The following is a 24,389-nucleotide window of genomic DNA, read 5'->3' as shown; positions in this document are numbered from 1 at the left end:
ACGTATCTCCAGGCACCATCCTTTGTATGATGGAACATGAGCGCAGGGCCCCCCTCCCATCGTTCTTCCTACCGCCGTGATTCCGCGCTGGGCACGCTTGAGAAACCGCCGTCCGCATTAACTGAGTATCGCGCAGCGCGCCCGATCGAGTTCTTCGAGCCCTGCAGCTGCAGGGTACACAGTGCACTAATCCGTGCCTAGATGTGTGCATCCATATCTGCAGTCAATCAACGATGGCAGGTTGGGATCGCAACGACACACCGCAACCGAGACGCTTCGCAACCGAGACACTTCGCCAGCAGGGGTCTTTGTGTCCGACCAGAGCGAGCCCAAGCCCACGGCCAATAACCACACTGCGGCAGTAGCTCCGTTCGCCGTACGTTACCTTGTCACTACGGAATACGGAGTACACAGTCGCCGTTCCTGTTTCTTGGACATACACCTTACTGCAGAGTAGGTCAGGTAGTTAGCAAGAAGCACACGGCGAGACACCTTGAACTTGCTGATCGGGCCTGTTTGGGCCTTTGGGTGCAGCTGGGCGGGCTCGGTAGCGCCTCGGCATTTCCTGGCTGTCCCCGGGACCGGGACTTCAGAATCTACCTCCAAATATCCAGGGTACGGTACCTAGGTATGCACGAAAGAGGTGCTGAGCAGTGGGCGACCGTGTTGCGATCAAAGCCCGCTGGGCGGTGCTCAGAGGGTGCGGTGTGTTGTCCACAAAGTCGAGATTGCAATCTCCCTCAGGTCCTGCGATTGCGTCCCGGCTCTGGGGCAGTGATTCGTGAGAGCCTGCATTCGGCCCCCGAGACGTGCTCGTCAGGTCCCGACCGTGCCGCCTCCGCGTTGCACACTGCACGCTACGGCGCCCCCGAAGTCAGGAGTCGAGTTCTGGTATACACTATGCCATACACTAGAGGCGCAAGTGAGCCCTCTGCCAATGAATCGTCGAGCCAAGCCATCGACGCCTCCGCGGCTATCTTCCGTGTCGTTTCTCCTTCCCATAGCGTATGCCGTAGACTCGGGAAGGTATCGATGACTCTCGGCTCGGCTGGTATTCCGCCTTGGGCGCCGCCCGCGGCAGTGGGCAGTAGGTAGGGGACCAACCAGCCGGGGACACGAGAGGCACAGATCAAGCCACCATTGCTTGATCGTCCTTGAACCCGCGCGGTGTAACCGAACAGGCGCCAAAGGGACACAAGGGACACGACATCCGTCCCTTCCCGCTCTCCCTCCCTTTCGTCCTCCCCTGCAGCTCACAGACAGTGAGTTAACTACACACCTAGGTACCTTACTTAACTACGGATTACACGACCTAGATGAGTTAAGCCTCTTGTTTCTGTCGTAAGCAACCCAGCAATCCGGGTTGGCGCACTGTGGCATACGCTGCTCCAGGCCCCTCCCCCCCCCCCCCCCCCCCCAGCTCCCCCGCGGCCACACCGAACTACGTGACACACAGATGCTGATCAACTCGCGGGACGCACAAGAATCAGCGAGCAAATACACGTATGAAGCACAGAGTAACGACGCAGCACGCAGTAAACACCCTCAAGTCCCCTCCCCCGGTAGTTACCCAGGTAGATGCGCAGTTGTTAGTGTACCTTTCTAGTGGGCCAACAAGCAATCGCTGCAGCCCCCACAAAGAACCGTGCATTGCAGGGCCCGAAACATGCGACCGTCCGAATCACAGTCCACAGTCCACAGTCCACATTCCACAGTCCAGCCCCTCGCAGCACCATCTGGCTGGAGAAAGCATGTATTTCCGTACATGTCCACTACTCATGAGCAACGGCCAGTGGCTGAATGGCTAAGTCAGTCTTAAGCCAGACAGCCACGCTAACTAACGCGCCTACATCCCCAACTGCATTTCGTGAAACGCTTGCGCCCCTTTTGGGCCGCAGCGTAGCACGCTTCTAAAGACGGTCAAGGACGCCATTTCGTGATCTACCCTCCCGATGAACTCGTCTGCATATGTACCTGCCTCAACAAGACAGGCCAGGACAGGAACCCATCAGACCCCTTGACAAGTAGTTTGCGATCGTTACCCGCCCACCGCTCCACCATGGTAACCATGTTATTGGAGTGGGCATATGCATCTGTCCAAGCAGCTCGCTGGCTCAAAAGAGCACTCCACAAAACATATGCCATTCCACCTACACGACCTACCTACTTAGTCCGTCCCCGTCCCCGTCCCCGTCCCCGTCCCGTCCCCCCGGGCCGTCCCCGTCCGCATCCCTCCCCGTAACCGCCGCGCGGCTACGCAACCAATCCCCTCGTCGTCCTCTTCCAACCACAGACTCGGCCAAGCCCGTGCGCTGGCTGCATGCGCAATACCCAAGGTCTCACTCGCGACGATTTGGTCTTCACTGTAACCCTCCCCCTGGCGCTGCTCTCCATAGCCGCCTGCCGGCAAGGACAGTTTGAGACATACGGAGGGTAGGTGCAGGTACTCGGTAATCAAGGAAAACATGTCAAACACCAGGAAGAGTGCAAGGGGTAGGGGACAGGAGGGAGAGGGGTGAGGAGAGGTGAGGAGAGACATGCCATGCCGGCAATTCCGAGCCAGAACATTCCGGCGCATCGGGTTGGCAAGGGTCTTTGTTCTGAGCAGTCCGGGGTGGCCGCTTCCGGCGATGGTCCCAGGCGGCCGGGTTGGAGCCAGGTTCGGGCTTGGTATTGGTCTTGGGGTTGATCTACACTACACTACATGCATCCCATGCTCTCTGGCAGGGGCTGGTAGGTAAATAGGTAGGTAGGTAAGGCGGCAAGCAAGTCGAGGCAAAGCAAAGCAAGCAGCAGAATACGAAGAGGGATCCAAGCCCCCCGACTTGCGCCGTGGCGTGTCGCGGGAACTCCGTCAAGGGGATGAAAGACTATCGTCCTCAATTCGATGATCCGCTGCGCTTCGGCAAGTCCCCATGTCGTGTCTACCCAGAACAAAGAGGGCTGTCATAACCCATCATACCCGCTGGGGATACATGCACTTCCCAGCCCGGAACTCTTGACACTCTCTCCTGAATCAGTAAGGACCTCCTGCAGGGACGACGCGCACCTGCGTAACACCAACCCCAAGTCAAGCCCGCCAGAACCGGTTTCGTAACCCGTCCAAACGTAGAACACCATGCCAAACCTCTCGTTAACACATGAGCCCAAAAAGCCAAAGAAAAAGAACTCCTTTCCCGTCCAGCAAATCTATCCAAAAGTAGCATCCTTCTCATCCAAAACGCGAGAAATAACCAGGGGTATCACATCATAGGTCGTAAACCTCTGCTACCGAGGTAGCAGCGGGGCTGTCATCAAGTCATCAAGCCATCAGCCCGTTCTCCTGGGCTGTATCCTGATCCTGGGCCATATCCTGATCCTGGCCCGGCGCGCGAACCTGCACCCGCAGCTCCGTGCTGCTTCTCTCGAATATCTCGCATGCAGAGCAGTGGTCGTGGTTGCAGGGATCCATGCACTTGTTCGTGAGCGCCAGGCTCCAGTACATCTTGCACGAGCACTTGGAAGCGAAAGGAGAGGCGTTAGCGATGGACATCGTTCAGCTGCCAGCACAGGGTGGGTGGGAAAAGTTGGGGGAAGGAGGGGGGGAAGAGAGGAAAGGAACACAAGACAAGTAACGTACGCAGCTCCACCAGGTATCCCGCTTTCCGCCGCGGCCGTTCTTGGCCCGCTTCGCTCTCGACGACGCCTCGCCATCCCGGCCGGAGCTGTGCGGCCGCTTGCGGAAGCCGCTGGCCGACCGAGGCACGTGGACCCACTCCGGCCGGCCACCGCGGGCCGAGCCGTCCCGCCTGCCCCTGCCCGGCGAGCCGCCGTCGGGCGACGACGACGACGACTCGAGCGGGTCGGTATCGACGTGCTTCCAGTCCTTGATGTCGGCCTTGGGCACGCCGCGACCGTTAAAGTGGTCGTCGATATGGTCGAAGCGCTCGCTGTGGGCGGGGCCGCCCTTGCCGGTCGGCTCAATGGTCTTCTGGCAGAAGCCGCACCAGAAGCGCGACTCGAAGTTGCGGCCCATGCGGCAGTCGGCCAGCTTCCGCTCCAAGGTCGCCGGGTCGTGGATGCCGTGGTCCCGTTCCAGGTGCGACTTGAGCGATTCGCGGCGGTGGCACACCTTGCCGCACTCCTGGTCCGCCGCTGCCGCGCCCGAGGCCTTCTCGGCGCAGCGCCAGATCTCGAGCTGGAAGTGCTGGCTATTCTCGTGCCGCTTCCAGTCGTTCTTGCTGCCGAACGTCTTGTCGCACTTGGCGAAGGTGCAGGCGTACGGTCTTGCGTGGCGCTTCTGATGCTTCCTGGTGCGGTTTTATTTTGTTAGCTGTGTGCTCGGTCATGAGATGCTGTTTCAGGCACGGCCTACTTGAGTTCGCAACGGCGAACAAAAGTCTTGGGACAGTCTTGGCACTTGTTGACGCGACTGCCGTCACTCGGCGCGGACGAGTTGGCCGGCGGTCGCTGCTCTTTGGCCTTGGTCTCTGCCTCCTCGGCCGCGCGGTATCCCACCTCCTTCAGAAGCTTCCCGAGCATGCCTTTCTCCATCAATGATCGGAGGACGGCGCTCGCTTGCGACTCATCGTCGAGGTCGATGGGTCTTGGCGCGTCGGCGGCCAATTGCATCTCGGTGGAGGGTGACTTCAGGTGGACTCCGTCCACGCTGGAGTATTGAGCGCCCGTGTCCCGGAGAAGATCTGCTTGCCCGTCGGTCGTGCTGTCTGAAGGTCCGTCATCTTCAGAATCTGGGTCGTGAAGGTTATCCTCAGACATGGAATCCTGCGCAGGGTTGTCCAGCTCCATCTCGTCCGGCACAGCAGACTCCGCTTCCGCTCGCTCAGACTGGGCGTCTTCGGCGGCGACGTCCGGACCCTCATCATCCACCTCGAGTTCCGCCACCTGCCTCGGCGATGCCTCAGGGAGTTGCGGGCCGAAAGCCCTGGTTTCCGGTTGTGTCTGGCTGAGGGAATCCGGCGCAACCCAGGCCGGGTCACCAACCCGTGACAGAGTATCGATGGCTGGCGCGATCTCTCCTCGCGCAGAAACCTGAGGGATACCGGCGTCGGAAAGCACGGGACCTACTTCAAGACCGGCACTTCCCGATAATCGAGATGAATCGACGGCTCTTGGCAAAGTAAAGTCTCGTTCCTCCATGACAGGATTGCGCGGAAACTGCGTCATGCCACCGGTCTGGGCAAAGCTGGGGATACGCGTCGTCAGGCTAGCAGGCGAGACGTGCGCGTGATCCAACCCAAGCCACGACGAGGCTGCATCCGAGTTCGCGACCGCGGACGTGTCTCCTGAGAAGGTCTCGGATGCTCCGGGGTCCGTAGGGTCCGCCGCGTCGGAAGACCTGCGGCGTGGGGGATTTGTAAGTGTCGACTCGGAGTTTGGCGCTGGCTTCGGGAAGACTTACCGAAAGATGAAGCGGCTCAGGTCAACACCTTCCAGATCGTGCTTTCTCTTCAGATGCTGCTTGAAGTTGTCCTGCCTGGGCCAATCCTTCTCTTTATCCTTGCACGAGCCCAAGTCACAGCGGTAAACGACCTCGCCTGGCTTGAGGAGTTTGTGTACGCATCGCTTATGCCGATCGAGGTCGTTGCTGGTACTAAACCCCTCTGTTTCCTTTTGGCAGCCCTCAATATCACATTTGAAGGGTTTCTTGTGCCTAGCTTGGTGTTTCCTTTCCATCCATTTCGGGTCAGTCGGATGCCGCCAGCGTAGCAGCCAAACATATGTAACTCACTTCAGCTCCGAGTTAGTCTTGACGGGGAGGTTGCAATCGGGGCAAGCCAGACTGTTGGCACCGGGACGTCCCGAAACGGACCTCTGACCCCGTCCTTGGCGCTTCCGTGACGCCTCCCTTGATTCAGTGTCTTGCGGGGTCATATCGTTGAACCGTGAGATGAGGCTCTGGGTCTCGACGCTTTGATCCACCTCGCCGTCATAGACAGACGGATTGCCGACGCTCGGCTTGGCTATGCTCCCGTATCCAGAGTCGGTAGGGATGCCCGGGAAGCTCTGACTGACCGTGTCGGCCTCGGACGGCGGTGCAACGCTGCGAAAGCTACCGAAGGTCGAGTACGCCGGGTTGAGAAGGATGCCGGGGGCCTGCCTCCTCGCTGAGTCGCCCGGGATGGGCTCCGTGCTCATTATCAGGGGATTCCACGGCGAGGTGGGATCGTGCATGAACTGCCTCATCATGGAGTGCGAGCCCTGGCTCGGCACAAAGCCATGTTGGCCAGTATTGGCAGCGAAAGCTTGCCAGCCGGCTGCAAGCTCCCCAGCAGCCGAACCCTGGCCGGAGAGGGATGCATATTGGACGAAAGGCGGCATGCCTGCCTGCCTCGGCCGTCCAAGGCCGGCCATGGCTAGGGAGTCGGCAGAGCCAGGCGAGAGGTCCAAGTCCAGCGACTGACAGGCAGAGAGACATGGTCAGATTAAATTAAATAGCAATGGAGAAGGCGGGACACGGCGCGGGCAGCATACCGGGTAGTGGTCCGGCTGGGGAAACTGCACATGTTGCGACATGCTGCGGGCACTGCTGGGCAGCGTGCTGTCGCTCGTGGAGGCCGGAGCGAAGAGCTCAACTGTGTGGGGGACCGTTTATTTAGCAGGGTTGGCCCTGTAGGTAGGTGCGAGGACATGCGTACCCCGAGGAGTCAAGAAAGAGCTCGACCAAATGGAATATCAATCAATGAACCACGGCGACGGTGATAGTTATGGACGGTGACAGTTCAGGCGCGAATGAGACTCCGCCGATCGGTGCGGTCTACAGGAGCTATCGCTGGGGGCTAGACGGGAGGCCTGCTACAGTTGGACTCGACATGGTCTGGCCCGGGCGGGACAGGACAGGAGCGACCAAAAGCGAATCTGACTAACGTTCTGGCTTGCTGACGTTATTATTTATGGCTGCAAAATATTTCCCACGCGGGAAAATAGTAAACGAGGAGGCTCAACAACGTCGGCGAGTTGGCGTGGGAGAAGGAGGTCAGGCACGCATGGTGGACGGGACGGCGCAGAGAGCCTGCTTGGTTGGAGAGGATGACGGGTGAGGGCGGCCAAGAAGGGGATGGGCAGAGGGCATGGACTGGCGGAGTTAGTAAGCATTTGGTTTTAATGTTAGACAGCCTCACTTTTCTGCCTTGGGTCACAGGTGACTGGATGCGGGTTGGGCTCCTGTGGGCAGCGAAAGGAAAGCCAATCAAAAGCCCGTTCAGTTTTCGGTGAGCGAGAGGGCGGCGAGAGTCCCGGTCACGTGTTCTTGAAGTTGTCCGGGAGTGTACGGAATACAGAGTACACAGTACGGAATATTCCGTCCTCCCGTCGTCCGTTGTCCACCTCTGTGTAATTGGACGCACCTCGAAGCGGCCCCTTCCACTTCCACTTTCCCAACAGCACCAGCAAGTGTGGCAGACAATATCGGCCACTTGCAGCCACTGCGACATAACGTCACTCAATCGCGCCACAACACCGTACGCAGTAGCATTCCGTTTTCGCTTGGACAAGCGCGGTAACCGCGATTATCAGCAAGCACGCGTCAATCGCAGCGGTGGTGGAACATTACACAGTAAAACGTTGAGATTGCCGAGAGACGTCGCCGCTTGCGTCTCGGAACTCCCCAGTGCCTGTGGTTCTGATCTCCCGCGGAATCTCCCTCCAGCCACTTCAAGGACTCCGAATCACGTCCCCAGCTATCCGCTCAGGTAGGCTTGATCCTAATCGTTCCTCCTGCCTGCCTGTCAGATCAATTGGTCTCCCCCGTTCAAGCTTCGGTTACTCTGGCCCTCGTTCGTCGAGTCCCGACTCGCCTCGAGTCTTGCGCTGGTGATCTCTACTTGCGCCTCGCTCGACAACAAGCCCATGTAATAGGAACCCTACGATTGGCCCGGCCCGCTCCTCCGCGGAAGTGGCCCGGCCCGCCGGAGTCCAGCTATCAACCATCGCCTTCGGATGGGTCCTGTGGTAGTATAGTTATGCCCGTAGCCTTAGCACTTTGCGTGGTGGGGGCCAGCTTTGATGGCTGCGATCAATCGCTCGGGATTGGGTCTGGCGCCATGCAACAGCTGCGGGTCAGACCCGCAGGCAGTGTTTGCTCGAGCCGCAGCATATCTTGCAGGAGACAGGTCACATCTCGACTGCAGCATGGGCATGCAGCAGTCAGATTCATGGCCATTGTTGCGAGTGGGCTTGCAGATTCACATCGGCCGCCCAGCCTTACTGCGCACATATCTATATCGAAACCGAGCCATACACGTGTGTGTCAGCCGCACGCTCTCCACGCCAGCGGATTCTGTGGCCCGTCGTTCTTTGGTCCCCCGTCCTGTGGGCCTCGGCTCCCTCTTGAAGAACGCGAGCCGAGGCGGGCGGGCCGAAGTTCGCTGAACGCGCCGTTCCGGAATCCCTACGCTGAGGTACACGGGAGCTGGGCCAGTACATCCATACCCGCGCTGGTGCCGGCCGCAATTGGTCCGTCGACGGCCTTGTCGCTGCTCCTTGGCGTGCCCTCGCGGGAAAGAATTTCTAAGGCCGACTTGGGCTCGACAGCCACCAAGTCCTTTGTTACCCGGTACACGCGGTTGTGTGGACGACCTTGCCGCGTTGTTTGCCCCCAGCTGCAGGACTAAGCACCAATGTTTGGAGTGGTAGTGATCCGGTCAGCGGTGCAGAAACAGCTGGCCCATGGCCATGGTTGCCAGCCAGCCACGAATGGCTGACTTCCCCATCCCCATCCTGTACGAGGAGTGTGATCTATCACTCCCTGCTCCGTGACAATACTCTGTCACACACCGTCAACACAGCATTCGGCTTCTCATTGTCTAGCGTTCCACATTGAGGCGCTTCTCTTGTCTCCACCTGCGCCCGCCACGGGCCTCTTAGGTGCCGGCCATGTCCAGTGTCGACAGTAGCGGGTCGTGTGATGCTTCCAGGAATTGGATGGAGGCATCGCGCTGCCAATGGCGACTAGAGACCAAGATTGTGGGCGTCATACGGGCGTCAACCGCTATCTCTGCGCGTAGGTATATAAGAGTCGGCTATCTAGCCGCTTCTTGGGGTTCTGGTATACAGCCAGAGCGAGCAGTCCGCCATTCCGTTTCCCATCAGCCCGGCTTGCACCCTCCTTGAGAGCTGCCCGGTGATATCCATACAGACCTTACCTGACCTAACATCCGCATCGGACACCCGCTCCTCCGCGTAATCGATCGCTGACCCCGCCAGCCATGTGCGACTGGGAGGAGTTCATCTTCACCTGCGGCCACTCGGTCTTCCGGAAGAAATGCTACTGCCACTTTGCGCGGAACCACCCACAACACCTCTGCAACCGCGTCCAGAAGCTGCGGCACTGCTGGGACCAGCCATACCCGTGCGACCCATGCGCGGAGAGGCTAAGGCAAGAGGCCGAGATGGCGGCGCAGGCCGCGGCTTTTAATCAGTTCGTCCAGGGGCAGGGCCAGGGGCAAGGCCAGGGCCAGGGACAGGGCCAGGGACAGGGCCAGGGCCAGTGATGGCCTGTCTGCTATGAAGCCTCACTACCTAGGTATGTATGTCTGCATCCTCGACTCTTGGCTGTTTCTGCTCGTTAGTTGTGTTGTTGACCATTGACACTCACGGCTTCACAGGGTTCTTGAAGAGGTGCTGGTGAAGGAAGGAATGCTCGGCCATGCGACCTAGCATGCCTTTCGGCTCCCCTTGTCAGGGGCTCTCACAACATCATGTTCCCCTCGCTGGGAGTCTGCTTGCCCACTGACTGGCTTGGTGGTGCGGGAAGCCCCAGGGTCACTCTTTAGCCTTTTTCTTTTGGGATATTGGCAAAGGGGGTGGAGGACAAGGAAGTAATGCTTTATTTATTTATTAACAATGGGACTGGTTCCTACCGGCATTTCGGACGGCCCTTCGTCTTTTTCACGTCTTCCAATGCAAGCCCTGCCCCGTGACATATGCAGCCCTACGTGTTCCGCATTCATTTTACCGCCGAATGCTTGCTTGTGTTCCCTCGACGCAATTGACGTCGGACAGACTCATGTTCTTGCAGCAGTCGATCGTTTCATCCGCCCCACCCCATGCTGAAGGAGGTTGTGAGACATACACCCCCCTTCCATTCGGGCAATCTCACCACGATTGGGAGGACAGGACAGCAAACGAAAACGGCCTGTGTCCCGTGCTACAGACCCTGCGGACCGCCCTAGTTCCATGCAACGTACGTACGGGTGCCTTGCGTGGAAGCAGAGCACGAAACCGCGTTCAGGGGGAGGAATTGCCGGAAGGACAGTGGTTGTCACGATGGTGGTGCCCACCGGAACGAGAAGAAGCTGCTGAGATTAACTGGGTCGAAGCTCGCCGTCGCTGGATGAGAGCCCTGCTGCTGCTACTAATAAGGGGTGCAGGGCCATCCATCAATGCCTGCCTTATCAGCTCAATCCTCGACAGGTGGAACGGAAACTGAATTCCCCAGGTGGCACGCTATCGCCAATCTCCGGTTGCCCGGAGACGTCTGGCAGCGGGATTCTGCAGTCGGTGAGCCTCGGAGGGATAGGTAGACTTGAGCCGTGGCCGTAGTAAATTCTCATGAAACACACGAACAAGCGTGGAAGTGCTGGTATCACTACCAGTAAGAGGGCGCCTTGTGGCATTCCCCGGCCGCCACACCAGGAAAGGCCACACCCCTTAGGGCAGGAGGGTTGCAGCCAGGTGTTCCCCTTGATTTCTTTAGGAAGCATGTGCAATTACCCGATTCAGATCACCGGCTCCCTTTCTTTTGGGGTGAAGGGGGGGCTCGTCTACGGCGTAGTACAAGCGGCAAGGCTGGCCGACGCAGGCCACTGCGGACGTCCGAACATGTACTTATTGACTCAAGTCTCCCAAAGACATTCCAGCCGCGCTGGCCTGGTCGATAAGCTACATAGCAGTTACTCTGCGCTAACTAGTACAGGCGATGGTGTACAGATCACCCAGAATGGGTACCGAACTGATCTAATCCGCGATGCCCAATATGTGTCCTGCCACACAAATGGCTCCTTTTCCGGCTGCGATTGCAAGTATGTCCCCTCATCGTTCCTAGGACCGCTTGCCCATGCCTCAACGATGGGGATCACTGCGTGATGACCTCAAACATCTGCAACCAGCCACCGGAATCCCCGACGGCCAGTCGTGTCCCGTTGCTGTTGAAGGCCGCCGACATGATAGCAGTCCCTTTGCACGGAAACTCACCCCGGAACTGCCCCGTCAGGACGTCACAGACCTCGAACCCATCGTCGGTCCTGTACGCCATATATCTGCAATCCGGCGAGACACACAGCGGCCAGCCCTCGACCTGCCTCACCGCATTCAGGTTGTAGCTGTGCACGCTCCCCGAGTCCTGATCCCAGACCACCACGTCCCTCCCCCACACCGTCACCACGAACCTCCCATCGTGCGACACCTGCAGGATGCTCGCGTGCGCCCGCCCGCCGATCTCGATCCGCCTCAGCGTCCGCCCGCTGACCACGTCCGTCACCCTGACGTACCCATCCCGCCCGACGCTCACGAGCGCCCGGCCACTCTCCTCCGCCGCGAGGGCAACGGCGCCCTTGCCCTTCCCGCTGCCCCTGCGCACCGGCAGAAACGCCAGGTGCGTGACCTCGTCGGTGTGGCCCATGAGCACGACGCTGCCCAGGGCGCCCGCGAGCGGCTCCTTGGCGGACTTGGAGGAGCCCGTGTTGGGGCCGACGACGACGGTGACGACGCGGCTGGGGTCGCGCACGGACACGCCGGCCAGCAGGGTGCCGTCGGGGCTCCAGGCCACGGGCGCGCGCAGCGGCGAGTCCATCTTGAGCAGCCGGCTGCCGCGGGCGCGCGCGAGGTCGTACACCTCGAGGCGCGCCATCCGCGTGCCCATCCAGTCGCCCGCCGAGACGCTCTGGGCCCGCAGAAAGGGGCACGCCACGATCAGCGGGCTGTCCTTCATCCCGTCGCCGCTGCCGCCGGAGGAGGAGGAGGAGGAGGAGGAGGCGGCGGGGAGGGGCCCGCGGAAGGCGAAGCCGCGGAAGGTGGAGTCGCCCTCTTCGATGCAGACGCCCTCGCTGGGGTAGTCGGTGCTGAAGATGCTGTTGCCCTCCGGGTAGGGCATGAAGACGCGCTGGCCCGTCGTGGCGGACCAGACGGCCAGGGTCAAGGGGGAGTACTGGACCAGCGAGAAGGACCCGGCCCGCGTGACGCCGGACACGGGGCGGCGCGCGGTGGTGACGATATGGCTGTCGGTCGGGGTGAAGGTCAGGGTGGTGAGCTCGGCAGGCGCGGCGCGGATGGTGCCGGCTTTGACGAAGACCATGGTGGTGATGTTTTCTGGCGGCGCGGCGGGCTCCTCTTCGGGCGGGTCGTCCCATCTTCGCACCTTGGGTGTTTGGCACGTGCTGGGGGTCGCCTGGGTCGCCTGTGCCGCCTGTGTCGCCTGGTTTGCTGAGAGGTCAGCCCTGAGGCTGTCCTCGAGATCGGCTTTGAAGCGCGGTGGGAGGTCGGCCATAGTTGTCGGGAGGGTGTGGTGTGGCTTTTTTTTTCTCGCGGATGACGATTGGAAAGAAAGTGAATCGGGTGCAGTGAGTTGTGAGTTATTATAAGTTCTGGCTGCGGTAACACCAACACCCAGCCGCCGCAGTCGACATGCTACGAGTGGATTTCCGGGCGACGGACATTTAAGCAGGCTGCCTCTGGAATACACAGTGCAAGTGAATATTCCGTTCGTCCAACCGATGCAAGCCTGGACGCAATCAAACCGGATCTTCCGATTTAACAACTGCGTATCCGTACACTCGCCCAATTCCATCCATCTTGGCGAACCAGGAGGCTGGCCTCGCCCAAGCCAGCTAGCGTCCAACTTGTGGCGTGGGTTGCATTCTCGAGATTGTTGGGAGGCTGTGTGGTTTGTTGTGGTTGCTGTGATTGCTGGGGTAACTGATGCACTATTTAGCCCCACAACGCTGAGGCGTGGGTGCCTCGCGTGGTCTCTCATTGAGGCGCAGTCGGCTCAACGACCCCCTTTTCGCGAGTTTGCCGCCGGTATCCCAAACCGGCCACCGAGAACACGGCCAAGGACAGCACAATACCCCATGAGTTCGGAAGGGATATAAGTTAACCTCTCCAAGACGGGTGCGCAAACTTTGTGGGCTTGAGGAGACCTTCTCGCATGCCCCTCGCATCGCACGATTTGCCGAGGATCCCGACAAATAAGACAGGTATTGAGACGGTTTGCCAAATAAGAACAGGTGAACCTCCACTGCAGCATACGCGCTCAGAATCAATGACGGGCGGGTCTGCGACTCTCTGAATTCGTCCCTTCGCCGTCCTCCCTTTAACCCACCTCACCGCCCTCACGCCCCATCTCCTCCCCTGCTCTACCAACGTCTTTTCTCGTCACAGAAGCTAGCTTTGACTCACTGATCACTCGAAGTTCGTTGCCCCCTCCACTTTCCCGACAACGTTGTACCGCTTCGAGAAGAAGGTCACCCAATCATTCAGCGTCGACTTCTCCTTGTCGGGCAGGTCCTGCCAGTCGGGGCGCACGTCCTCAGGCTTGGTTGACGTCTTGGCCAGGGCCCGCGAGGCGTCCTTGCCGGCGAAGACTGGAGAAGTGTTAGGCATTTGGTGTTTATTACCTGGTAGATACATGGGCGTGGTGGTATGGAGGGGTTTGGGGGGGGGGGGGGAGGGGGGGGCTGGTTATCGAATTGCGGAAAAGAACGAGAGCGCTCTGGGAAGAGGGGTTGACGGTAGGTAGGGAGTAAGGGATCGAGTTTCTTACCGTTATAGGCACCGCCTGGCTGGTAGGCTTTGTTGCCTGTTACGTCGTAGACGATGCCCTGATGCGGGGAGTCAGTTAGTAAGATGATACTCAGCGTTGCCCCGGGCTGGTATGGGAGGAAATAGGGAAACACTAGGGGAAACGGGAATAATATACCTTGATCGCAACGTAGCACTTCCCGCCGTTTTCTCCTGTGAGCGTGGTCAGTTATGGGTTTTGGGGGATAAAGAAGGCTGCAGCTCAAGGGGGTAGGCGACAGTTGCTCAACCAGAGGAACTGTCCGTTCGGGGGAACAGAACCAAAAATGTTCCGTACCGTTCGCCTTGGCCAGCTCCTCAACCGAGATAGGGTCATCCTTCGGCGGGGCCAGCTGGACGGGCACCTTAGGCTCAAACTTTCCAGCCATGGCCGTCGCCTTGTTGTTGCTGTTGATTACACGGGAAAGCGTGAGGGGCTAGCGAGGGGCTGCTTGTGTCGGGCCGAGTCAGTTGTCCCGGACTGTCAAAAGCTGGGGGAAAATGGGAGGTGAGGAGCCCACTTCAGAAAAACTCACGTTTTACACAGGAACCGCACAGAATGACGGGACTTTTGGGCACGATACCAGGCAACGGGAGGAGCGTTCAGTTGCATCCGGAATGCCTTGTGAACTATACACCAGTGGAGCTGTGCCGAACCTCGGGATCAGCGGCTACAGGGATCTGTGGCCCGCAAAGCAATGACGTGCCGCGGCGGATGGAGCATGCCTAAGGCAGAACTCGCTAGTCGTCCAGCTTTGGGAGAGCTCGAGCTTTGACCTCCTTCCGCAAATGGACTTTTTCCCCAACGTCCAAAGTTGCACGCAACAGACAGCAATTGACGGAATGACCGTCTTGGGGGCCCCGTTTACATACAGTAACCTGAATTGAGCCACCACCTCTGCCTTCTGCGATGGCCGTCCCAAGGCTTGCTGGGTTGCGGCCATTCGGTACATTCACGTTTCCTCGGCAATGGCTGGCCTCGCAATCGTCGCTCGTCCTGCGATATCCCTCCAGCCGACGGGGAGCCCAGAAGCCATTGGCCTTCGCCGTTGTCCTTGCTGACCGCCAATGCCGCTTGAAATCGACATCGCCGCCGAACCAAGACGGGGAAGGCTCGTCCAAGCAAACAGGAAAGGCGTCCCAGCCGACTCCCTCGCTCAGGAGCATGCTCTGGCGCGCCCTGAAGACCGACACGAGCCGTGCTTGGTATGTCATTCGGAATACCAGCTTCAGGGATGTTATGCGAACGAATCCGGTGGAGGCCTTTGGTGCTATCGTAGCGTGGGTTGTCCGCTCCCAAGGATCCAAGCGCCCACCACACTGACCTCCTTGGCCCGGCGATACAGACTACTCGGCGCCGTCGCGTTCCTCGGCTACTGCGTCTACATATACTACAACTATTTCTATAGCCGGCAGTTCACCCGGTACCCGCCGCCCGTTGCGCAGGCCCTCCGGAAGGCGCTCTACTTCAGCAACCACGACCCCGACCCGCAGCGCGCGCTCAAGTACTACAAACAGGCCCTGGAGCTCTGTGACGAAGCCGGCCTGGACCACTTCTCGGACGACGTCATGGGCATCAAAATCCAGGTTGCCGCCTGGTTGGAGAAGATTGAGAGCTACCACAACGCCATTACCGTGCTGGAGAACCTCCTGAGCGATTGCAAGCGTTGGGTCGAGGCCATGGAGAAGAGTGCGAAGGAGGGAACGCTTCCCAAAGTGGAGCCGCCTCCGGCGCCGAAGGAAGGAGAGCCCGCTGTGTCCGAGCAGCCGCGAGAGAACTTCTGGGCGAAGCGCACAAGATTGCTAGCAAAGGCCATCGGCATCAGTGTCAAACTTGCGAATCTGTATTCAGACGAGCACGTCCTTGAGCGGGAGCTCGCTCACGAGCGGCTGGTCTGGGCGGTTGAGACCTCCCTGAGGGAGACGCAGCGGCGGGCCAAGGAGGGTCTCAAGGAAGGTGAGGGGCCCTGGATGAGTCCCGAGGAGATTGGCGGCAGTCTGGAGGGTAAGCAGCTTCTGTTATCCTATGCTCCCTTCTCGTCCTGGAGCACAACGGCAATGCTGACATCGCACGTAGCACTTGCGCACAGCTATCAAGAAAAGAGCCAGTACCACCTCGCCCTTCCTCTCTTTTTCCAGGCACTCAGGCTCTGCGAGGATCCTTGTCACATGGCCCTCCTGAGTATGTCTTGCAACGACCGAACATTGAGCTCCTGTCGTCAGTCTCCGGGCTAACCTGGTCAGTGAACAACATCGCGACCAGCTTCGCAGAGCACCCCCTCATCACACCTGGCGATGCTCCCGTGCACGCCATGATGGAGGAGTCCAAGACCTGGGCGTCACCCGCAGAGCAGCGCGCGTCCTATCTCGCCGCATCCCAGCGATGGGCACAGAACGCCATCACTCACGCCTCCGAGCCGCAAGGCGAGAAAAGGACGCCGGAATGTGACCAGGCGTGCGCCGTTTCGCTCTCCAACCTAGGCTCCGTGCTGGCGATGCTGGGCAGGACCGACGAGGCGCGCCAGAAGTTTGAGCAGGCAATCGCACTGAGCAAGAAGCTCGGTTTCGACGACTATGCTGCCGAGGCTAGCGCCAGGCTTCAGAGCCTTCCTACGCCATGACGTTGTCCACGAACTTCATCGCGTCGATAGCTCGGCGTTTCGCCTGGAGATACGTTGAATGACGATCCCGATCCCCGCGAAGAGCGACAGCCACGTGCCATGTGCGCAACCCCCGAAATGGCAGACGGAGCCAACCTCGCTGTGTCGCACACCTCCAAGCGGGATCGCCGACGCCGGTTGCGCTTTTTTTGCGCACCGGCATGGCTCAAATCAGGCCACCCGTCAAGCCCGTCGCGGATTTGGCACCCTCCATTCCCCAGAAACGACAGACCCGATGCACTCGGAAACCGACGCGACGGCGAGGCTCGGCACTGCAAGCCTGGACGGATGACGACATAGTCAGGCGAACTCCGAGAAAACACCCCGTTTGCGCTTTTGCGGTTGCGACCGAAGGCCGAGACCCGACAGCCGGACGGACCCGACAGCCGGATGGACGGCGGACAGCTGGCCAGCCAATGGGAAAGCGAGGGACCCAACAAAAGTCCCAAGCCAAGGGTAGCAAGGGTTGGGGAGAAATCGGAGGGGCGGACCCACAAAATTTGTTAGCCACACCGCTGCTTTCTCATTCGTGCTTTCCCGCAATCCCTGTCGACGCACGTGGCCTTGGGGGCAGGGGTGAGAATTGATGGCGGCTGCAGACGGTTTGCGGTCTTCGCAGAAATGCTGCACCACCCAAGGACGTCTCTCAGGGCCCTTGATGTACGGAGTAGCCTAGGTGGGAAACTCCGCGGGTGCGATCCATGGCTTCCAGACCGACAACTTTCGGGGGACGAAGACGAGCGTATCCGGACAGAAGACGGGCATGGACAGAACAGAACAGCGCCCAATCATCTCGAATCACGAATTTAAATCTTCAAACACGATTAGTTGCGACCTTTTGCAGACCTTCCCGCCACCACTATATCCATATCTCCGCCGCCACCCAGAAATATCCCGGGCCCATATATCCATGCGTATGCACGGATGTAGTGTAGTGTCTACGACGGAATAGTGTACGCACACGATGGAATACAAGTACACTTTGTGATCGGAGCAGGGATCCTTGGTGCTTTGGCTACGTGTACACTGATGTGAATGCCGCCATCGCCGTTTGGTCCTTTCATGCATGTCCCAACTGTTTCTCGAACTGGAGTGTTGCTGTGTGGCAGAGGTTGGAGTCTTCCATGCACTACATGCCGAGGTACCGCACGCCACGCACATGGTCGCGGCGTGGAAATGCTTTCTTCCAGCTATGGATACCTAACGTGGATGAGCACGCTGCTGCCCGGGGCCCAACAGCGTGGGAACCTGCCTTCTTTGGTTTGGGGAAGGTGCCAAAGTTCTGTTATTTTGGGCCTGACTTGTTGCTAGTGTATAGTGTAAACTGCATCGTTGGGGTTTTCCCTGCCTAGTGCAAGGTGCCACAGGTGCCCCATACCCCGGATTTGCTCGTTGCGGGCCGAATGGAGTGTCGATTGTGTTTCACCTAATCTGCGGGGAGGGCACGTTTCGATCTGTTATCAACCTGGAAGTGTGTTTTGCGGCGGCGGCGGCATGTTTGGCAAACGGGATGGGAGGGGATGAGCGGGATGGATGGGGGCTCTCAGGGCTTCTGCTTCGGACCTAGACATTGCACGACGACAAGATACAGGCAGGCAGCTGGTAGGCTCGCCTTTTCCGTTGTGGTATCCCGCACCGGCTTCCCGTACGCTTTGGTTGCGGTGCGGTGCAGCAGCATCTTCGTAGCTATCTTGCATGAGGGGCTTTGAGATAGCTTATGACGGGGATGCCTGGCTGGACGTGCAGGAACCTTCGGTGGTGAGTCGGGCGATCGTTCTCGTAATTATCGGGCTTAAGCCGGGTTTAGATCCTTACTGCCGGGCTGGGGACACCCCGGGCCGCCCGGAGTCCTGCCGCGGGGTCCCGGCCGTCCTGCCGGGGTGTGGGTGTAAGTGGTCCAGGGAAGTATCCCAGACCGTCAGAGTCCAGACACCTCGACAGCTTACTGCGTACTGTGGTACGCACCTTCAGTCAATTGAACTTAGCTATCATCCTGCACAGCTGATCCAAGTCGTCTGTACCCTGCGCGCAGCGTGTGTAAGCTCTGGCGACTTCCCCCATGGGGGATGAGTGATTCTGAAACGGCCCAAGAGCCACCTAAGTCGGGGCCGCACCAAAGACGGGGGGCTCAACAGCGTCTGTGGTTGGCTCGAAAATAGCAAATGTCGGGTCTTGGCAACAACCTTTACAAGTAAGCTTAAGTTGAACAAGCATAGCGTCGTTGGGCACATCAAGTTCTGGATTATCAATGTCAGAGTTGATACTGACGTGGATAGGCATTGCAAAGACGTCTTCAGCTAGCCATCTTGAAGCAGTTTGATATGCATGATCAGTGACTAAGGGCCCTCTGGACATGACGGTTCCAGCTGCGAGAGCATGGACGAGACAGAATGCCAAGCCCGCGCGGGATTCGTTCGCGTCGAGCATCCAGTGGAATTGTTGTTGAACCGTGCGTTTGCCAGCGATGAGTATTCCGTACTCCTTTGTCCTCCGCGGGGTACGAGTACGGGGTATTCCTATCAGGCTGCAGTCATGCGCAAAAGGCAAAGATCTGCTGGCCGCCGAAACGTGGAGTTGGACGCAGCGTTCAGCTCGCCCAAAATCTCGTTTGTGGTTTCGAGGTGGAAAGTGCTCCGTTAACCGGCCGGTATCAAACGGACCTGGTGGTGCTCGGGGACGGTCCACTCCATGCGGTTCGGGGCCGCCTGCCGAAAACGGCGAGCGGGCAATCTCCACTCCGGATCCAGGACCGTCCGGTTTAACATCCAGTCGTCCACCGCCCGATGCTCAATCGCAGCTGGGCTCCTGTGTATGGAGATGGCGGGCGAGATGATCAGGTGAGGCACCAGCGCCAGGCAATAGGCACCAGCATTTCTGGCGCTTTTCTTGGTGCGCTTCTGTTGCGGTCTGTGGAAGCCTGTGGTCAGCACTTACACGCTGCTTCGGAAATCCCCGGGGCCGCCTGGGCCCGCTGGCTCAGCTGACACATCTCCGGGCACCGTTGAACCCCCGCGCTGCCACCTCAAAATATGCCCTGCATGCTGTGTACTGTGCAGTATGTACGGAGGCTACTACGGTACCTACATACACTACACCTACCTTTTAGGGAGTAGGTAAGTGGGAGCATTCGGGCAAATTCTTGTGTTACCGTCACTTTAGGATTGGATAGTACATGGACGTCGCTTCTCTGACGCGAGTCCTTCTTTGCGCTGTACATATTGGAACTAAGGCAGGAGGACGGCACTTGGGCTGCAGCGGCGATCGAGTCGAAAGCCACAGCACGAACACGCCAGCCCAGCGAATGGGATGCCGGCTTATTGAGACCTAGGTACCTTATGCCTTGGGATGGCTTCTCCCAAGCTTTCTGCCCGCCATTTCCAAAACGGTTAGGTTTGGCGAGTGCGGAAACTTCAAGACATGGGGCCAACCCAGCAGCACAGACACCTGAGCATGGAAGCACAAAAATCCGCGAGATTTGTCAGACTTGCAGTCCCAATTGGCACTGAATTGGTCAGCTTCGAGTTTCTCCGCTGGAGGAGACGCCGGCGGTGCCAAACCAACCGCCGAGCGCCGTTCCGTTTCTGCCGATCTCTCGCTAACTAGGTAGCGCCGGCCATCCCCGTCTTTCGCGAAGTTCCGTCAGATCTCCGCTAAGCCTGCTAATTAGCACCCTTTTCCTACCACAATTTTGCCCATCACGGGGTCAAACTACCTAGTGTATGGATGGCCTGCGAACCTGGCTGAAGAAGGCGCAGCCGGCGCTAAATCGTATTTCCCTCGCTTCCCTCGCGCATTTTTACCTCGCGCATTTCACCGGGAGTTGCATTCACCGGGAGTTGCAAGTGAGTCAATCCACCCTGCACCTGGCACCAGGGCATATGCCCGAGATGGTGAGCGACCACTGGACGGCTCGTACAGTGGCAAAGTTCCAGAGCTGAGGCTGCGTCCACTCTTTCCCCTCCCCCCTCCTCCCCCGCGCCCCCCCGCTGGTGCTGCCCTGGGGCCTTTTCTGTCGTCAACCGGGGCACTGCCCCGCGGTGGAGGAGGGTCCCTGGATAGCGCAAATGCTCCGCCAACGTGTATCTGTGTAAGCAAAACAACGTCCACAGCGCTGGGACGGACGGTTGGTCGATGGTAGCCTCAGGGCCAGTGCCAGTGCCAGACTTGCGCCCGGTAGGGCTTAGGCTGCGCCGCTCCGCTGCGTGGCTAATGTGTGTCCCGGGAACACATCTCGTGGCTCGTCTCTTTCACAGGGCTTCTCGCCTCTGTTTACTTATCACGCACAACCGCCGAGGTAGCTGCCGGACTTGACGTCACTGCCTGTCAGGATCGCGAGGTTTCTGCGTCTCCGTCAGCCCAAATTGTCGAGACAAGGGTATCCAATCATATTCGGATTGAAACCGGCGTTTGCGCGGTCTCGGGGTAGTCGTTTTGAAGCTGCATTCTCAGGCCATGTGTCAATCAGATACCGCGCTTCCGAGAATACACCGCGTCAGGGGGTCCCTTGGACTAAGGCCGAGCCGACCACCGGCGCTCGGTCTCGATCCGACGTCTGGCCTCGTGGCCGCCCGCTTAAACTGGCTACATGCCTGCTTGGCAAGAAGCGGTACAGGAATGTACTCTTCTTGACTACTAGTACTATTTACGCTCTTGCCGACAGGAGGCTTCATGCAGGTCTCGAGGCAACTACTTTAGGTACAGGACCTTCACACCTCCCATTTTCCACCCTCCCTCCATCCTCCACTCTTCTCTCCTCCCCCACCCCCCTCCCTTTCCCTGCTCGCCGCGTCTTTGCTGCAGCCGTCCGGTACCCCCTTGTGTCGGTCCCGGGATGCACGCAAGACCAAGACATACCCATCGTGGGGGTCCAAAGTCTGATCTCGAGGGCGTGTCCCTGATCCCTGCTGTTCGCTCCCTCCATGTGGGTGGAGCCTCGCCTCAACTGACAAACTGCCTTTTCCGTCGAGAGCTCGTGTCGATATGTGCGAGCCAGCAACCAAGATTGACGGATATAAGACGGACTCTCCGGGTCCCATCAGGACCATGTCTCTGCTCTCACCCCCTTGATTTGTTCCCGTCAAGGCTCCGTCATCACGCCTGCGACTCAACGCTTGATTCAAAGCCAGAAAGATTTGGGAGCCACAAGGCTATTCATACCCATCGTCAGTCTTTTGCCTCTCAGCGCCATTGAAGACATGGGATCCATTAGCGACTTCCCCTCGCCGTCAAACTCGCTGTATTATACGTACGCGGAGTCGGAACAATATTCATCAGAGTCGCAGAGTCCCAACAACTCGGTGGTGAGCTCTGCATGTCCCAATGCTCCATTGGGCAATGTTCGGCGGCCCGGTCCTGACAAGCGCATTGTCTAGTACGGCATGCCATCGGCGGGAGACAGCAGATATCCCAGCCCCGGGCAAGAGGAGGGGGAATCTGCCGAGTCGGCGCAACAACAGAAGCCAGCGGCCAAGCGGAAGCGGGAGAACCGCTACAAAAACGCACCCCCTGCAGTCCTCTCGGTCCGTAGCACTCATTTGTCACCCTTCTCTCCCGAAGAAGGTGCGAACTGACACGTTCCCACAGCGGCGGAGAGCGCAGAACCGCGCATCCCAGCGCGCGTACCGCGAGCGGAAGGACCAGAGGATAAAGGACCTCGAGCAGATGCTCAACGACGCCAAGCAGCGCAACGAGGTGCTCAGCCAGGCCTATGCCGCCCTCCACGCGGAGTACGTGGCGCTCAGGGCCTCGCAAATAACCGACCCGGCTTTCCGGCACCAAGAATACGACCTCGCGTACGGCGCCGCCCCCAACATGGGGATATCGGCCGGCGTCGACGGGCTCGATATGGACGTGTTTGTGTACCCCGGCCTGAACACCGGGTACGTGCTCTGAGGCAGACACCTGGCGACAGCGAATGCCACTTCGTTCGCGTAGCTCTCAACAGAGTAGCGGCGGCGGTGGCAACAGCTTGACCGGGGTTCCAGAACGACCAACTTCAGCTGCTGGGGGTGACAGGAGCAGCGCCGCTTCGCTGGTCGATCCGGGCGCAGGCGCAAAAAAAGAACGAGCTATTTGACTTCTTCAACCCCCCACACAACACAACACGCCCCAGCGGCCCTTTCTTCCTCTTGCAAGGCTCTACGAGCACAGGGCACGGGCGTCGAGGCGCAAATTGGAGTCTATACCGGGCATTTCGCGAAAATAGTGGGTTAGGTCGGGATCACGGATACACAGAACGGCATTGCGCATTAACATGGCAGGAAAACCCGCATAAAGGCAGCTGCTCTCCGCCGCCCAGTTTAACCCCCCTTCCCCCCCTCCCCCTTCCCTCCCCTTCCCGCGACCGCCTTCCTCCCACGCTCAACCTGCCCTTTCCCAGGCGGGTACGGTATCCCTTTTTGTCTCCTCCCGCTTTCCTGGGGCAGCTGCATGGGATGAGTGAGGACATCGCATTTTGGCGGGAGGGCGGACACACCCCTCGTGTTGTAATATCAAACCTCGTGTGATATTTCGAGTGAAGCAGGCGGCGGCGGCGGGCGGAGGACGGGCATTTACTTTTTTTTTTTTTTTTTTTTTTTTTTTTTTTTTTTTTTTTTTTTTTTTTTTTTTTTTTTTTTTGCCTACGGAAGGAAAGGGAAGGGAAAGGACGGGATTTGGTTGGGTAGAGATGGACACACAAACGGATGAGCGGACGGATGGACCAGATTGGAAGGCTCGGTCAGTCAGCTTTTCGACAGGCGTTGCCGGCGTTCCCTTGGCTTTGGATTTTGGCTTATTAGGGTGTTTTGGGGCGGAGAAATGTGTGGTTCTGATCTTAATCATTGCAAGGGGTCAATTCACGTGGCTCTTCGGGGGCCACTGAGGGCTCTAGATCGGCTTGATGACGGAATTTCTGACCTGCCTTAACCTCTTTCACCTACACACCCTACTCAATTGGGATTACGATGGGATGTAGTTCTGGCCCCTGGGTGGATTGTGCTTGTTAGTTAGTTGGCAGACGGGGCGGACAGAGGGCAGACTGCTTTCCTCCTGCTACGGGTAGAGAAACATAGAACAGTACTTGCTTGCTTGCTTGCTTGCTTGCTGCACTGGGCGGAGCTTGGCTACCGCGTCTTGCCTGACTACCTGGTATAGGGTGGAGCGAGCGTGCTAGACCATAGTCTGGTGTTGTTGACTAATCCCGTCTCTCATAGCCGGGGCAAGGGCGCGAAGGACTAGTAGTAGTAGGCAGCTAGATTTACATGGTAGTAGTAGTCCTGCGTGTTTGGGCTAGGGAGTAGCATCGGCGGTTCAGTGCTCCGGTGCAGATAGGTATGACATGCCTACGTGCTCCTGCTCGAATTGTCCGTTTACTAAGAAACTGACCTCGCTAGAGTCAGGCCGCCTTGGTGAGGCTACACAGGTTCTTCGTTGGCCGTGTGAAGTGGCCTCGAGCAACCTGGAGCAGGAACAGGGCGAGGAGTCCAGGAATTTGCCGTCTCTGCAAGTAGCACGCTCTTGCGGTTTTGCTATCGTAGGATGCGTCTCTGAGGACGGGACCGAACGGTGGTCTTACCGGCTAACCCAACTTCAATCCAAGCATGCTGCTTATAGCTCACCAGGTCTTACTGCCTTCCTTACCTGCTCTAGCAATATAAGACGAATGTTCAACGCCATTGCCGGAACACGTACCCAGGTAATTCGCAATGATGATGGATACGTGAAGGCGAACCACCAATCTCAAGAAATGAAGCATTCATACCTCCATGCTTACACGTTCACGTATATGGACATTGTGACCAGGCAACTCACTGCCGGGTCAGGGTGCAGACGGTGTACTAGGTAATAAGACATACTGGCACGACTCGTGGTCTGATGATGATACTCTATGCTCGGGAGCGCACTCCAACACTGGGGCACCATTCATTCGTGGAGTCCAGGGGCCAGTACCTATGCCTCGAGCGCACGTTTCCA

General features: G+C 58.6%; 8 protein-coding genes across 8 annotated transcripts; 3 read left to right on the top strand and 5 right to left on the bottom strand.

The window, feature by feature from the left end:
• Window positions 1-2,047: 2,047 nt before the first annotated feature.
• On the bottom strand, window positions 2,048-2,599 carry THITE_2106503 (uncharacterized protein). The gene has a single exon (XM_003648678.1). The coding sequence runs from the start codon at window positions 2,537-2,539 to the stop codon at window positions 2,168-2,170; it is 372 nt and encodes a 123-aa protein (XP_003648726.1). The 5' UTR covers window positions 2,540-2,599; the 3' UTR covers window positions 2,048-2,167.
• A 600-nt stretch (window positions 2,600-3,199) lies between these two features.
• On the bottom strand, window positions 3,200-5,921 carry THITE_2106500 (uncharacterized protein). Its single transcript, XM_003648677.1, has 5 exons — window positions 5,813-5,921; window positions 5,402-5,730; window positions 4,355-5,338; window positions 3,620-4,289; window positions 3,200-3,496 (listed from the first exon to the last, which is right to left on the bottom strand). Exons 2-5 carry the CDS (start codon window positions 5,674-5,676, stop codon window positions 3,302-3,304), a joined length of 2,124 nt encoding a protein of 707 aa, XP_003648725.1. The 5' UTR covers window positions 5,677-5,730; window positions 5,813-5,921; the 3' UTR covers window positions 3,200-3,301.
• Window positions 5,922-9,206: 3,285 nt separating this feature from the next.
• THITE_2029041 (uncharacterized protein) lies at window positions 9,207-9,386 on the top strand (the record flags this gene model as incomplete). Its single annotated transcript, XM_003648676.1, has 1 exon — window positions 9,207-9,386. A coding segment is annotated over one exon (180 nt), but the record flags the coding sequence as incomplete, so codon positions are not given.
• Window positions 9,387-10,782: 1,396 nt separating this feature from the next.
• THITE_2106496 (uncharacterized protein) lies at window positions 10,783-13,184 on the bottom strand. Its single transcript, XM_003648675.1, has one exon. It carries the CDS (start codon window positions 12,482-12,484, stop codon window positions 11,075-11,077), a length of 1,410 nt encoding a protein of 469 aa, XP_003648723.1. The 5' UTR covers window positions 12,485-13,184; the 3' UTR covers window positions 10,783-11,074.
• On the bottom strand, window positions 13,185-14,477 carry THITE_2106495 (uncharacterized protein). The gene is made up of 5 exons (XM_003648674.1): window positions 14,313-14,477; window positions 14,075-14,224; window positions 13,916-13,950; window positions 13,760-13,817; window positions 13,185-13,580 (listed from the first exon to the last, which is right to left on the bottom strand). The coding sequence occupies exons 2-5, from the start codon at window positions 14,163-14,165 to the stop codon at window positions 13,399-13,401; spliced, it is 366 nt and encodes a 121-aa protein (XP_003648722.1). The 5' UTR covers window positions 14,166-14,224; window positions 14,313-14,477; the 3' UTR covers window positions 13,185-13,398.
• A 101-nt stretch (window positions 14,478-14,578) lies between these two features.
• THITE_2106493 (uncharacterized protein) lies at window positions 14,579-16,497 on the top strand. Its single transcript, XM_003648673.1, has 4 exons — window positions 14,579-15,057; window positions 15,123-15,781; window positions 15,854-15,958; window positions 16,021-16,497. The coding sequence occupies exons 1-4, from the start codon at window positions 14,687-14,689 to the stop codon at window positions 16,395-16,397; spliced, it is 1,512 nt and encodes a 503-aa protein (XP_003648721.1). The 5' UTR covers window positions 14,579-14,686; the 3' UTR covers window positions 16,398-16,497.
• Window positions 16,498-18,955: 2,458 nt separating this feature from the next.
• Window positions 18,956-19,653, bottom strand: THITE_2125062 (uncharacterized protein; the record flags this gene model as incomplete). Its single annotated transcript, XM_003648672.1, has 5 exons — window positions 18,956-19,039; window positions 19,097-19,310; window positions 19,371-19,477; window positions 19,521-19,535; window positions 19,609-19,653. 5 exons carry the CDS (start codon window positions 19,651-19,653, stop codon window positions 18,956-18,958), a joined length of 465 nt encoding a protein of 154 aa, XP_003648720.1.
• A 1,830-nt stretch (window positions 19,654-21,483) lies between these two features.
• THITE_2106492 (uncharacterized protein) lies at window positions 21,484-22,492 on the top strand. The gene is made up of 3 exons (XM_003648671.1): window positions 21,484-21,736; window positions 21,809-21,955; window positions 22,020-22,492. Exons 1-3 carry the CDS (start codon window positions 21,632-21,634, stop codon window positions 22,326-22,328), a joined length of 561 nt encoding a protein of 186 aa, XP_003648719.1. The 5' UTR covers window positions 21,484-21,631; the 3' UTR covers window positions 22,329-22,492.
• The last annotated feature ends 1,897 nt before the right edge of the window (window positions 22,493-24,389 follow it).

This window comes from Thermothielavioides terrestris, chromosome 1 (assembly GCF_000226115.1).
Source record: "Thermothielavioides terrestris NRRL 8126 chromosome 1, complete sequence".
Lineage (NCBI taxonomy): Eukaryota > Fungi > Ascomycota > Sordariomycetes > Sordariales > Chaetomiaceae > Thermothielavioides > Thermothielavioides terrestris.
Note: the sequence above shows the minus strand (reverse complement) of the source record. Positions and strands in the feature narration are given on the sequence as shown.

Bases quoted from the DNA above. Each gene is read 5' to 3' on its own strand.
- THITE_2106503 (XM_003648678.1), bottom strand. From the start codon at position 2,539: ATGTCTCTCCTCACCTCTCCTCACCCCTCTCCCTCCTGTCCCCTACCC.
- THITE_2106500 (XM_003648677.1), bottom strand. From the start codon at position 5,676: ATGGAAAGGAAACACCAAGCTAGGCACAAGAAACCCTTCAAATGTGAT. The intron at 5,339-5,401 runs GTAAGTCTTCCC...CCCACGCCGCAG, and splicing joins CTGAGCCGCTTCATCTTTCG to GTCTTCCGACGCGGCGGACC. The intron at 3,497-3,619 runs GTACGTTACTTG...TTCGCTTCCAAG, and splicing joins GGGATACCTGGTGGAGCTGC to TGCTCGTGCAAGATGTACTG.
- THITE_2106496 (XM_003648675.1), bottom strand. From the start codon at position 12,484: ATGGCCGACCTCCCACCGCGCTTCAAAGCCGATCTCGAGGACAGCCTC.
- THITE_2106495 (XM_003648674.1), bottom strand. From the start codon at position 14,165: ATGGCTGGAAAGTTTGAGCCTAAGGTGCCCGTCCAGCTGGCCCCGCCG. The intron at 13,951-14,074 runs GTACGGAACATT...CCACGCTCACAG, and splicing joins GGAGCTGGCCAAGGCGAACG to GAGAAAACGGCGGGAAGTGC. The intron at 13,818-13,915 runs GTATATTATTCC...TCCCCGCATCAG, and splicing joins AGTGCTACGTTGCGATCAAG to GGCATCGTCTACGACGTAAC.
- THITE_2106493 (XM_003648673.1), top strand. From the start codon at position 14,687: ATGGCCGTCCCAAGGCTTGCTGGGTTGCGGCCATTCGGTACATTCACG. The intron at 15,782-15,853 runs GTAAGCAGCTTC...CATCGCACGTAG, and splicing joins GATTGGCGGCAGTCTGGAGG to CACTTGCGCACAGCTATCAA. The intron at 15,959-16,020 runs GTATGTCTTGCA...TAACCTGGTCAG, and splicing joins TTGTCACATGGCCCTCCTGA to TGAACAACATCGCGACCAGC.
- THITE_2106492 (XM_003648671.1), top strand. From the start codon at position 21,632: ATGGGATCCATTAGCGACTTCCCCTCGCCGTCAAACTCGCTGTATTAT. The intron at 21,737-21,808 runs GTGAGCTCTGCA...CGCATTGTCTAG, and splicing joins AGAGTCCCAACAACTCGGTG to TACGGCATGCCATCGGCGGG. The intron at 21,956-22,019 runs GTCCGTAGCACT...ACGTTCCCACAG, and splicing joins CACCCCCTGCAGTCCTCTCG to CGGCGGAGAGCGCAGAACCG.